This window comes from Limulus polyphemus, unplaced genomic scaffold (assembly GCF_000517525.1).
Source record: "Limulus polyphemus unplaced genomic scaffold, Limulus_polyphemus-2.1.2 Scaffold1320, whole genome shotgun sequence".
Classification (NCBI taxonomy): domain Eukaryota; kingdom Metazoa; phylum Arthropoda; class Merostomata; order Xiphosura; family Limulidae; genus Limulus; species Limulus polyphemus.
The window spans coordinates 145,199-159,885 of NW_013666930.1; the positions used below are offsets into that span (position 1 = coordinate 145,199).

The 14,687-nt window shown below is 30.9% G+C and overlaps 1 protein-coding gene across 4 annotated transcripts in view; it reads left to right on the forward strand.

The window, feature by feature from the left end:
* Positions 1-736: 736 nt before the first annotated feature.
* LOC106463081 (serine/threonine-protein kinase WNK1-like) overlaps positions 737-14,687 on the forward strand; it is a 110,824-nt gene continuing 96,873 nt past the window's right edge. For 3 of the 4 annotated variants that reach the window (XM_022390491.1, XM_022390493.1, XM_022390494.1), the window contains exons 1-2: positions 737-875; positions 8,818-10,152. In XM_022390491.1, coding sequence (XP_022246199.1) covers positions 804-875; positions 8,818-10,152 — 1,407 coding nt within the window. In that variant the 5' untranslated portion in view covers positions 737-803. Of the gene's footprint in view, positions 876-4,754; positions 4,936-8,817; positions 10,153-14,687 lie in introns of those variants that run through there. The other variant, XM_022390492.1, reaches the window with a different exon arrangement.

A 14,687-nucleotide genomic window follows, 5' to 3' on the forward strand; every position in this document is an offset into this window, starting at 1 on the left:
CTAGCTGGAAACTAACAGAATCATAAATTACACGGAACTCAAAGTAACTACTGCTCTCTCTTCATTCATATATCATCCCGCTGGATTTCTCTGCCAGGCTTATATACTAACGAAGAAGGTGCCTCGAGCACACCCGGACTTCCCCGATCATTCGAGAAACTCATCAGCGTCACGTGACTTTCGCTGTCGTAAAAATAATTTGCTTACGTTATCGACAAGAGATTTTATTCTAACGACTGCACTTCCATTCTAACAAAGAACTCGCCGTACTTCGGGTGCTGGAGTTAAATGGTGAAGTTGCTGATTTTCGTTTTGTCACATAATTAAGATAAATTTACAAAGTATTAATTTAAAAATTCCAAACTAGTAAATTTATCTGTTATTGTATTTCAATATTAACCTACATAAACCTCGAAACAGACTTCCTTTTGCATATAATTTATATCAATTATATTCTTTATGAACGACAGCTCAACCAAATTTAATTGTTCACAACCATCGTTCAAACATAATATTAAATTTTGCGAGAAAGACTGGTGGAGACGACCTAATTAATTAACTTATCGAAATTTGCTGTCACATTACCTGTGTGTGACCTGCTTATCCTAAGAATTTAGATTAGATTATCGGTGTTCTATTAGCTGTGATAGCAATAAGCAAAAACGCGAGAGCATGCGCAAAACAGTTTAGTTGTAAATAAAGTTAAGCACAGTCTGACTCAAACTAAAAGTGCTTGGCAAGTTTTTCTGTATGTTGATGCTAGTAAGAAGAATGTGTTAATTTAATTATCGTACAACTATAAAATGAAACAGGCTCAACGTGAATGTGTTTTGAATTGTCGATCTCAATTATCATTTGTATTGGAAAAATCAATAGTGAGTATTCATATTGATAAATTGAATATTTACATGTTAATTTATCTGTTTCTTTGTTGTTAAGCACAAAGCTCCACCAAGGGCTGCTGTCTGTGCTATGCTCACCACAGGCATCGAAATTCTGTATTTATCGTTGTAAGCCTTCAAACTTACCACTGAGTCACTGGTTGGCGTGCATACTGATATTTTTAATAAGACAACCCAATTGTTTTTCTATCATCAGACATACTGTACTAGCACTAAATATTGTAATACTTATAATACTTTTAGTGATATGTTAGCCAGTGAGTCTCAACTTGATATAACATTACAATTCTGTAATGATTTGTTTTGAATTGCGTGAAAAGTTACATATAGGCTACTGAGTTAGCCGTCCCTAATTTAGCAGTGATAGACTAGAGGGACGGCAGCTAGTCAGCACCACCCACCGCCAACTCTTGGGCTACTCTTTTACCAACGAATAGTGGGATTGACCGCTACATTATAACGCCCACACGGCTGAAAGGGCGAGCATGTTCAATGACAGGAATTCTAATTCGCGACCCTCAGATTGCGAGTCGAGCGCCCTGACCACCAGACTATGTCAGACCTACTATAATGACTTATAAATTTTGTAAATGGATGTAGTATAATATTAATGTAATTGTATTTGAAGTATGTAATTGAATAAAGTATTGACAGTTGTGGCTTAATGTATGAATTAGCCCCCTGGTGGCTCAGCGGTAAGTCTCACAGCTTACAACGCTAAAATTCGGGTTTGGATTCTGTGGTTGGCATAGCACAGATAGCTCATTGTGTAATTTTATGCTAACAAATAAACATATGAATTATGTAAATCACTATAGTAATGATACTTGTATAATTAAATAATAGGTTGAACAATCGCCAAGTTTTTTATATTTTTATTTACAGAAGAATGACGTTTCGAGCTAGCGTTCTTTGTCAGGTACGATTTGACGAAGAGCGCTAGCTCGAAACGTCATTCTTCTGTAAATAAAAATATTAAAAATATTGTCGATTGTTCAACCTAATAATTAATTTTGATATTTTCATCGCCTATGCGGTTTTAACTATATTTGTCTTTTTATGATACTTGTATAATGTTATATTTATGTAGTAATTGGTGTAGCAATGACACTGGAGTAATAATGTACATGTTTTCCAAATGGGTGTGACATTCATATTAGTGTAATGATGTATAATTCAAGTAAATAGATGTACTTATTAGGGCAACAGTATATAAGCCATATGTAATGAATGTGGTACTGTATAAGCGTATAAGCTATGTGAATGAATGATGCAGAGTAAACACATTAGATGTGATATTTAGATTTAAACTGCACTGTTTATTTGTCCCCGTTTACCTTTATCCAGGTTAAGGTTACTTTGATAATGTGCCGTATAATGTATCTTATCTGCGTATAGCTGTCCCTAATACTAAACTGATAGACTAGAGGGAAGACAGCTGGTCAACAGCACCCGTCTGATTTGACTGTCCCTCTTACAGCGCACACACGGCCTAAAAATGGGGAACGAGTTTTTGCGACAACGGATCGCTAACCATGAATCCTCGGATTCACAGTCTGGAAACACTAACATTATTAGATCACGTTCAAGCCAATAAACTTGCAGATGACCATGCTTGCTAGATGCCTAACTTGATATTAATGGCTTTTTACATATTTCATATATAAGCTTAAGGCTTTCTTTGTATGGCTTTGCGCGAAATTGAACAAACAAATATTTTGTATATGCGCACGCCAATCATTACTGGGATAAATATTTTATGTTTGATCAATTTTAGGCATCGATGTGTTTATATGTAGCTATGTTAATTGGAGATATTGGTACATTACCTCTAGCTTCTCAAATTCTGAAGAAAAGCCAACTGATTTTAACAACTAATAGTAACTATGATACATTTCAGTAGAGAACGTGTGCTTGCAGTGACTATTAGTCTGCATAGTTTGCTTCGAAAAAAATAAAGGAAATGAAATAAATATATAGTTAGGGTATTGCAGCTAGAATTTAGCTTATAAACGTACACGTTGATTCTAAAATTATATTACTCAATAGATTTGAATTTCGCGCAAAGCTACACGATGGCTATCTGCGATAGCAGTCTCTAATTTAGCAGTGAAAGACTGAAGGGAAAGCAGCTAGTCATCTTCACCCACCGCCAACTCTTGGGCTACTTTTTTACCAACGAATAGTGGGATTGACGTCACTTTATAACGCCCCACGGCTGAAAGGGCGAGCATGTTTGGTGGGACGGGAATTCGAACCTACTAATTCAGATTGCGAGTCAAGCGCCCCAACCACCTGGCCATGGGGGGGGGGGGCCACTGAATAGGAACTTTTTAATTACGTTAATATTTTTTCTTGCTTTTCTTAAATTAAATAATTCATAAAATATATGTAAACGCCAATGAACATATTAGTGTTAAATTAGCATGACCTACTTTTAATCTTGCCTGATAACTGATTTTTATAAAGAGTTTTGTATTGTAGAAGAGCTTATCCCTACCTGTTTTGTGTTATGTACTATTGAAATAAACCAAGTTTCTTGCGCTGCGTTGAGTGCTCAGAGTTTCTTTGTGTTGAAATAAATCACTAACGTGAATCAACCTCACGAATATCAAAATAATCATTCAATGGCTGGAATTATTGTAAGGAAATAAATGTGATAGACATATGACATTCCATAGCTTCCACCTATATCTCAATGTTACTGGGGGGTCGTTATATCAATTAAAGCGTCTTTATCTTTGCTGGTATGAGATAATAAAGTAGAATCTTTAACCTCTGACTGTTTCCACGTGAGACTTCCTAGCTGTACCACTTAATTGCTTTATCTATATGCTTTCAAATACAGAGTTTACAAACGAAAGTTCGAGTTACTGCAAGTATGCAATAGAATAATAATAATAGATGTTTACATATATTTAATATAGTTCGAAAAAATTAATTAATTTTAAAAACCATTTTCTGTAAACATCGCTGAAATGAAACTTTTACTTTGATAAAGTGTAGAATTGGCTGCTTAAATATCATTTTTTCTGCAAACACAACATCTTTGTTTCAACTAGGAATTATTGAACAAAGTTTATAATCGCACTGTTCAAAAGCTTTATAATATCCAGTTTTGACGAATCTTTTTTCTTGTTTTATTTTAAGTATATCAAACTGATTTACTATTTAATATTCTTAACATTCGTTCAAACTTTGTTTTGATTAACAATAGTAATTGGTAATCATAAGAGCTTAAAACCCAGAGAGAGTATTATTTTCTTAAAAGCAATGAGTAGCAGAATAAGATTAATAAACTCAAGAAAGTATACGGTCTTGAAAGTTCTGTTTTAAGAAAATATTATTCTTTAACACCAACAAATCTTAGAATAAAATATCGCTTTTTAAGCCTAGGGCAGGAGATTCTTTAGTTGCTTGATCATATCAGTTAATTTAATGCACTACTAATTTGAAATGGCTAGAAAATATTGTATGGTTTAGCATATAAAAATTAAAAACTGCTATTATCTGTCAGAACCCTCAGCAAAATTGTACTTTTTTAAATATATTTTCGAAAAAATTGTGATGGTTAATATTTTATTTTTCAAATAATGTTATAGAGGACGCTACTATTACAAACTCAGACATTACGCTTATAAAAATAGTTCAAACGTTTCAAAATAAATTACTATGTTTAGTTTCATTATCTAATATTAAAATGATAACAATGAAAATATTATTTGAAATATGTAATTAGATTGGTAGATTTTAATTAAAAAATTCTATATTTTTGAAATCAAGATATCAGTCCGCCTAGTCATAAACGTACTGCCAGTGCCAGAAGTTATCATGACTATAGTTACTTAGTGTTACGAGTATGATTATTGGTAACCGTGTAGAAAATGGTTATAGCACTGAGTTAGAGGAACAATCTGTTAAATGTTATAGACTAAATTAGTGTTGAGAGAATTTACATCTTTCATGTGGTGTCAGTTAGAGAGTTAACTGGTGAAGAAATAATGGCTTTTTTCTGTGGGTGTATCATATATATGTATGTATATTTCATATTAATTGCTATTTATAATAATCATTATGTTAAAACGTTAATTTTTTGGTGACAGGTTTATGCTCCGTTATTACTTAAAATATTACTATTACTATGATAAATTAGTATTATTTTATCTGTCTCTTTCTCTCTATCTTTAGTTTAAATGTAACTTGTTGTGTTATTAATATTAAGCTATTGTTAATAATTTGTGCTTACAACCTAATTTCCATTAAAGTTTGAACATGTGTTATATTGATGACCAGTGTTTATTTGCAAATTGTGGTTATAAATATAATTGATTTTTTTTTTTTTACAATTAACTAAGTTAGGCATAAGTTAGAATCCCTTTCTCAGTTTCTACAAATTCAATTTCTATCACATCCAAAATAGATTCCTGTGTGACAGAATATTTCTAAGAATTGGAACATGTCTTTAGGAGTGCTCACATACACGCACGCACAATGAGTAGAACTAGAAATCCTTTCAAAATGCTAGAATGTTGGTTATGTTGGAAAACCATTCTAAAATCATGTTGAGTATCACTTATTAAGTGCAAACATTCAAGACTGAAATACGGTTAACAGTAGTAACCAAAACAATTTGTTTGTAAATTCCTGTATTGTTCCTCAACCACTTGTTTTATTTAAATGAGTGTCACATCTGTAATCAATCCCATGCAAGAAATTCTTTGAAACAAATAACCCCCTGTATTTGTACTTGGCAATCTTAATTAGTTTTATCATAAATCATGTCATGGATGGTTTGGAGTTTATTATTAAGATGTTTCTCAAGCTTTTCACAAAATCGCTATCTTAGAATTGAAAAAACTTCTCACATATACATGTGTGTGTAATATATAAAACTGATCAGATGAGATACCTTCTTGTACATTAATTAAAAGTTATCTCTTTAGTCATGTTCAATTTATAGTTAATGTACACATCAAAAATATTTTTAAAGAATTTTTGTGGCCCTCAGTAACATTCATTTTACCAGCAGGAATTATGAATGTTTGGAATGGTTTGTTTGTTAATATGTAAGTGGTTGCTTCAAATTTATTTAAACTTTTGTTAGAAAGGTATATGAATATGAAGTGGTACATTTAATGAAGTTTGATTTTGTTGTGTGAAGATAGCCTATCGTATAGCTTTGCCCTAAACAAATATACAGTGATTGTTTTTAGTGAGTGGCTAGGTGACCTGTATAGTTGAAAGGCCATCTTTTGCTTTACTTATTCATAAATTCTATTCCTTTTTAATTATTTGGAATTTCTAATTAGAAATTTAATCATGTCATAAATATTACTTTCTCACCATGATTTTATTGCGTTATTATCAGTTTAAGTTAAGTAGTAAAAGGAATTTCTGTCTTAGAAGAATATGATTTTAAAAAAGAAACATAGTTTGGTACTGAAAAACACCATAAATCTTCAGAGGACATATCACCAATAAGCAGTTTAGCTTAACTCTAGCTGTCATTCCATAATATGTTTCTTACGTGTTTTGATACCAGTAATAAATGACCTTACTAAACCAAATCTGTTTACATGGACACTCAATGTTTCACTTTACTGCTTCTTCAAGAATGTTTCACTAAAACACAAACTGTATCTGACAACTACAAAGCTTCAATTGGTTTAAATAATGAAATCAAATAAACTCTTTAGTGTGTGTTTATATTGTGTGCATTTGATGTTACAAGTAGTAAACCCAATTATTGAAATAATTACATTGTTGAAAATGTTACTTGTTATCTATAGTAAACAGAATTCCTATCATAATTACTGAAATAAAAGTTAAGATAAAAAAATTGTAATAATAGTTATAAGTACCATCCACTGTTCTTTTTCATGTTTGGTGGATTTTGTTCAATGAGAAGAGCTTTTTTCAATTTCCTATTAGTGTATTTGGTGGCTTTGATAAGGATGTTTACAGAATGGTGGATTCATGCCATGAGTTACTTGGCCATGATTAGTTTAAAAAATAATTTGCAACTTTATTTTTTTCATGTTGTATTTTGTAAAGAGTCAATCTGCTCTCCTCTTTTTGTGTATACAGTTATTCCAGTTTGTCCAATGTACATATGATGGCAGATTTTTCATGCAAGTTGGAATACAATATCAGGAACAAGACTTCCATTTTTAGATTATAAACACAATGTTTTTAGACAGTTGGCTTTATTACACTGTAGCGTGATATACTGAGATTTTGAAAGTTGACTTCTGAAAGTTAGATCTGATTGTTTTGTAACTTTATTTGGCAGTTTTGTATAATTAAACACTACATAATCAGTTAAATTCATTATTCAATCAATTGTAGCTTTGTACATGTCAGTTATAGTTTGTGTTTTAGCGTAATGCTCCTGAAGAAGCTATAAAGCAAAATTTTGAATTTTATCATTAAAGAAAAAATTTGGTGAAATAAATTTGTTTATTGCTAGTAGTAAAATGTATTTTATACTCCAACATGCAGTACAAAAATTAAATAATGAGTTTTTGTTGATGTTATTTCTCTGTTTATGCTATGGTGGTTAATAATGTGGCTCATACAACTAAATATTTAGGGTTGTCCATTTTTTAAACATAATTTTGTAACCAGTGAACTTAAAATTGCAACTGAAGCACTTTTGATATAAACTTAGAAAAATAAAGTTTATTTATAATTAAACATAAAAACAGAGGTATGCTTTGCACACTGTTACACACCTATCCAGATTCTAAAACTTTACACTGAAAGTCTTTTTTTTTTTTGTGATTGAAAAGAGCTTACATTCTGTAAAAAGGATTGGGTCTTTTTTGTTTGGTGATGACCAACATATTGTTTTGAAAATAACACCAGTAATGCAATAAAATAAAAGAATTAATAATAAAATATCATATGATATTTATTTATTTTGAATAGATCTTCATCTTTGTTTCTATTTCTCTATATAAATTCACAAAGTGATGAGTTTGGTGATGAGTTCCGCATTGATGCTTATTACTGTTGGTGGGCATCAACCGGAAAAGATCCAAAAGATTTTTTTAACTAGAAACTCTGGGCCTCCAAATCTTGAACTCCAATATTCCACTATGTATTTTCAAACATTTTTTTTTACTGCTTGGAAAGATCACCCAGAGGAAGGTTGTTCAAATCCTATCTATCATTGACAGCTGGTTCAAGTCACCTTCGAATTTTATGTACTCTAGAAAAACAAATACAGAATTTTAATCCACATTTTTGTAGTTTAATTTCTTAAACCAGTTTCTGAAATCTCTATTTAAAAGTTATATAAATTAGTTTCTTGTTATTATGGGACATAAAAGGATTACTTCTTGTAACATTTACAACTTTTATAACATAAAACAAGTGTAGAATTGCATGTGGTTGATATAAAGACAGTATTTTTGTTAGACTCTACTAAGAAAAAGTATTAAATTTCCAGTCCCTGAGAAATCCAATTATTAAACTTAGAAGTGATATAAAATGTGACTTTCTGTGTATATGTTCTATAGATTAGAAGTTCCTTTGTTAATTTTTTTAAAAAAGAAGATTAATCCAGGATTTCTTAGTTGAGTATAAACCAAGTTAGTTTGTTTTAACAAATTTGGTAATTTCCAAATACAAATGAATAAAAATTTTTCTTTCATCCCAGCAGTAACTGTTGATTGTTTTCTGTGTTGAAATTTATAAAGGATGAATGTGATTAACCAGAAGTGTGATGAAATGTTGTATAATGCAGATGCTGTTTGAAAATATATTAAATATGGAAATATGGACCAGTTTGAGCTGTACATTGTGCCACTCATTTCAACCAGCTTCAAAATTCTTTCTCTATATATAAAGAATTATTGTTTATGTAAACATTCAATTGGTCAGTACTAGAAGTTTTGTTTTTTCTTTTCAGCCAAATGAACAACGTGTCAGCCTTTTAGCATCTGATATGATTAATAATAAATCAAAAAACATTTCACAAAACCTAAATTCAGTCAAGACATCCAAAACTGACCACTTAATCACTAAAATTGAAAAACAAACAAAACACGCATCTTCTGAGTATTGTACGACTTCTGGTGAAAAGTCAGCTCATGTACAATTGTCTTCACGTATCCAAGATGTTAAGTCTTCCCAGCAACATTCAGAACAACTTTCATCCTCCAAATATACTTGTCATGATGCCAGTATTTCTAAAATTGAAAAGCACTTGGCTGAGAAAAGCAGTGGAGGTTTAAAAGGTACACCAGTGTGCAAGCACCTCTACACTTCAGAACCAGTCAATGCAGCAGAAAAGAGGAATAAAAGTGGCATATCCCATGCTGCTTGTCATCTGCCTGGAAGTGTACGCCGAATGCAGTTCAAAACAGACCACAGTTCAAGCCCAGCAAAATACAGACCTTATAAAGCAATAGCTAAAAGAACTTTGGGGGAGCTGCCTTCTCCTGACAAGAATCGAAAGGTAGCGCTCCCAAAAACGTTTTTTTCAATTAAACCTAGTCAAAACTTGGAAATGGCTGGCACACAGTGTCAAACTGTCAAACCAACTGCTGTGGAAATCAAAAGTCAGCTAGTAACTAATAATGGCAGTGATTTACAGGAAAAAGAAACTGAAAGCAAAGAAGAATCATCTGATAAAGATAAACGTATTAAAAATAATCAGTCACTCATTTCTCGATTTTCATTTACTAAGACTGTGAACAGGGAACCTATTGTAGATGAAATTTTACTTAAAAGTAATCTACCTGGAAAAGTTAGTGATAGTTCCAAATATCAGGATACTTCCAATGGGAGTTCTGTCTGTGATAATTCTGAAAATGAAACGGAGAAAATTACAGTTGGTAGTCTACAAAATACAATATTATCTGATTTTGAAAAATCAAATTGTAAAGATAGGACAGAACATCAGAATGATGTTAAGGTAGTAGAGGGTGGTTATAGCAAGTATGAAAGAGACAATAAACTTGCTGCAAGTCCAACCCTCCAGCAAAATCCAGGTTCAGAAAGTATTAATTCTAAAGAAGTGGTTCTTGAAAAAAAAGTTGGCCAAAACGAACTCAATGCTGTTAGATGTGATGAAAACTTAGAGTTACCTACAGAAGAAGATGAAGCAGTGAAGGCTAGAGATACATCCCCTGATGGACGATTTCTTAAGTTTGAGGAGGAGATTGGACGTGGATCTTTCAAAACTGTGTATAAAGGATTGGATACTGCCACAGGAGTTGCTGTCGCCTGGTGCGAACTGCAGGTTAGTACCAAGAACAATTTTTGTTAAACTTTTCATGTCAATATTTGAATAATATTAATATGGAATCTGTTGAAGTATGGGGATAAATATGAAAATATTGAAGATGTCTGGAATCCTCTCATTTTACAGTAGCAAATCTATATAAGTATGTGGTTCCATGTTTAACCATAATGCACTTTGAAATTGCAGACAAATTACTATCTTAGTAGTTTTTTTGTTATGTTTTTCTATAGTTAATTAATTTGTTTTAAGGTTTTTGCTAGATCACTAAATATTCTGCTTTTGTGAACATAAGCCTGAATTCTTACTAAAACTATAAGAGGAAGTAAATTGCATGTAAATTTATATAAGGGTGCTTTTTAGCAAGTAATGTTTGTAACCCTTGTAGTAAAAAATGTTTGAAAATGTATGTGATAATTCATTTAATTTTTACAGGCATTAGTGATGCAGTTCAGTTATTAAGTATACTTTATGATATTGGTATCTAATCAGTGTTTTAAATACACAAATAATTCTACTTTTAAAAGAATAACACAAGGTGTGATTAAGATTAGCCAAATTGTAACATATGAGTAATTAAATTGTTTAGTTAATGTTCATGTAGTATATTCTTAAATTTTATGTATAGTACATCTATATTGGATGTAGAAAAATGAAAGTGTAGTTAATTGTTTTGATACATAGGGTTTCTTTCCATGGGACAGTGGGAGACTTCCTCCCCATCCTAGGTGTTTTTCAAGTTTGAGGGCTTTATTTCTAGATAACTTCTGGTGTGAAAAATCTAAGTAAAACTGCACCATTTTAGATATACTTGTAAAAAAAACAAAACTTGGGGTACACAATCATATAATGTTTGTAGAATTACATTTCCTTTTGCTTTTGAATGCCTGTGCTAAACATTCACCAAATAAAATATTTTCCCTTAAAGAAAATGTGAAAGAAAACCCCTGGATACCTAAACAAAAGTATTTTGAAGGCTTTCTGTAATATTTTAAGAAGTATCCAGATTTAAAATAGAAATGGTGGCATTGATTGATGTGAGGATTTGTTCATTTGAGGAAAGACAACACTAATTGGCAAGGAAGATTTATACATTTATAGAAATTCATTTAAGCCTTTTTTTATATACACACAAACTAAGAAATAGAATAGGTTTTTGCCACTTCAAATGAACAATACTATTTTGTTAACTTATCAAAGATTTGAGTGCTAATTGTTAAAAATCTTTCAAGTGGCTTATCTTCATGATTTTGTTTTTATCTATTCATGTACTCTCATTTTAACTGCCAGGATATAAGTATTTGATGCAATTGATTGCATCAAAGGTACAAACTATTTACTTTCATGTAGAAAGTGTAATACAACTAGTTAAATAGTAATATATTCTTGAGGTAGTGTTTCTTCTGTTATATATATCTATTTTAAATGGTAAAATGATGCAAAAATGATTGTCATCTTGAGATAGCATGCATGCATGCACCACAAAAGCATTCTGGACAGGATGAGGTGGAGTGCATGTAAAATATTTAATTCTCCCTGTACTTATCTGTGACATTTTTATCTTTGTGATGTAGAAACTTAAAGTACAGGTGATTGAAAGACATATTTCCTGTTGAGTACATTCCTCACCCACTACAACATCAACAAATAATTAAATTAAGCCCTTCAAGAAAATGTACTTGCAGAATACTTATTCCAGAAAAATGTAAAAGAATTGAAACTAACTACACCAATCTAATCAGCAAACCTGATTTCATTATAATAATAAAGTTTGAGGCATAAATCTTATTGTGAGCAAGGAACATATCTGCTAATGTTATTTAACACAATGCAATTCAAAGTTTAACCACATTATTTTAGGTAAACCTTAAAAATAGTGTTTAAGATAGATAAAGATGTTGCCTTTTTATTGTGGGTAAGAATAAACTTGATTTATTAGTAATGTATGAAAGGCCCAGTAACATTTCTGTTCTGAAAAATGATTAAATTTTAAACTTAAATATTTTATTCTCAGTGTGCTACTGTATTAAAATATTGTGGGTAAGAATAAACTTTATTTATTAGTAATGTATGAAAGGCCCAGTAACATTTCTGTTCTGAAAAATGATTAAATTTTAAACTTAAATATTTTATTCTCAGTGTGCTACTGTATTAAAATATTTTTACATAATTATAAAAATACCCGTACTAATTGTTACCATTTCCATAGCTATCTTTTTACCATCTAAACAAGGCTTTTATGGAAAGTCTCCAAGCCCCTACAGATAATTTTAAATATCTTATGTCAAATCTAGTTCTTTTACATTTGAAGTTACAAGTTTTAATTTTTAGTCACCTTTTTTAGAGTTCAAATTACTTGAACCAAAAATAATTTTTGTAGCTTATTTCTTACTGTAATAAGAGATCCAAATTGCTCAAAATATTTTACCAAATTGTAATTGTACCAAAAATATTTTTTCTTTAAAGTAGACAGTATTTTACTCACACAGAAAAGTATGTCATTTCTGAATTTCCACTTCCATGGTGCATCAGGTTAAGTTTATTGAATTCTAATTTTCAAAATACTTTTATGAATAATCACTGACAATGAATTACCACCTTGCTAATAACAGGTTACCAGCCCAGAAATATTGTTAATTTTCTTTAGACATCTTTTTTTCTTATAATAGAGATAATATTAATAATTTTCCAGTCAACTGGAAGCCATCTAGTTATTTGTGAAAATAATAGTTAAAATTTTCATCCTATTATTTAGCTTCCTTAAAGTTTAAAGATTTTCTATCTGAGAAATAAAAAGGTTTCAAACTTTTTCTGACACAGGTTTCTCTTCAAACACTTATTTCCAATTTTGAGGAAATTTAATGGTTAAATTAAAAAAAACACATGAAAAAAAAGCTTTAACATTTCTACCATGTTTCTTTCCTCCAAAAATAATGTGCCCATTAGAATCTGTTAAAGGCCCAAAATTCTGAACCTCTTTGTATTTCATGTAAGAAAAAAAAACTCAAGTAGATTTGATGTTTTGAGCTCCATGAAAATGACTTTCATAGTCTTCAGCCTTAACAGAATCTTTCTTGGAGTTTAACACAATAAAGTTGAGTTCAACATTTACCAACTTACATTCCTGTTTGCTTATCCATTTTTAATTTACTATAATTCTTCCATTTTAATCATTTTGGAATTAGCTTTTGGTTTGAGTGCAAGAACTTTTAAGGAATAAAACTTTTCATCAGTTTCGATAGATTTGTAAGAATTTCATTCTCATTTATATTTTTCTTTCATTTAATTTTCATAACCCAGTATTTCTACTCATAAATTTCTGCAATTTTTGAAAGCTTAATTTCTCAAAATAGGAGACATAGAAACACCAAAATTAAAACTTATAAGTAAAAGAAAAAGTATAATATGTCAATCATATTGTCTGCTATATCCAGTACAGACAAGATCTTTGTCCAGTACCAAGGCTCATCAGGACAGCTGGAATACAGCAGATACAGTAGTGTTTATTTATATTATCAAATTGCATGACAATAACTGTAGTGGTGTGAACTAGATAAGTTAGTGAAAGTGTAATTATATAAATTTTAAGTCATTTAGAAATCAAAAGTTTGGTAAAGATTAATAATACAATATTATTTATCTTTTACTTGAATGAACTTTACTCATCATACAGTAGAACTGGCAAACCAGCAGTGTTATATGATGTATGGCACTTTTCACCATATTATCCAGAGTATTAAAACAAGTTCTAAAGATACTATCTTTAGCAGATTCTTAGACATATTAAATGAAAAAATTCTTCACATCTCTCAAAAAATTAGTCTCTTATATATTAAATTTGTCTGTATTAGCACTATAACTAAACTACCTACTCATAATTGTAGTTAAAGTTCTTAGACCCCTGATTTTGTTATTGAAATTAATCTTCATGCTCCAAAAACTTGTGTTTGCTGAAACTTTTAAATGTTAATATTAGTGCTAAATACTTATTAAGTTTTTTTTATTTGGTATATACAATACTGTTTCGCCTCCAGTCGTTAATTAATTTTCCGTAACTTCGTTCTGACAAAACTTTAGCGACACAAGTCCTTTCTTAAATAAAACTGGTTTATTCTTTCCAAATACAACTTTAGGATACATTTAATTTCAACAGTCGCTATAACAACGAACGTTAACTTCAACAATACTTTCTGACTGCAGTTCAATTACTCACTACCTACACACACACACATTGTACCGTCACGTTGTGAGCATCTTATATATAAATACCAGACTAACATATATCTAGTAAATGCTAGGGCATTCACGAAGGTTCGAGAGAACGAGTGGCGTGACACTAGTCACGTGACCTCGCTGACGTAACACTGCCCCCTCCTTAGTACTGTTCGTCCCGAACAATAACCACATACAATAAACCAATAACAGTTAAGAATAACTTAATTAACGGTACAGAATTACAATCACAAAATTACAATTCAATAAAGTCTCTTAATTTTACGGGACGTATCTTCGTACTGGTCTCTGTATCGTTGGCT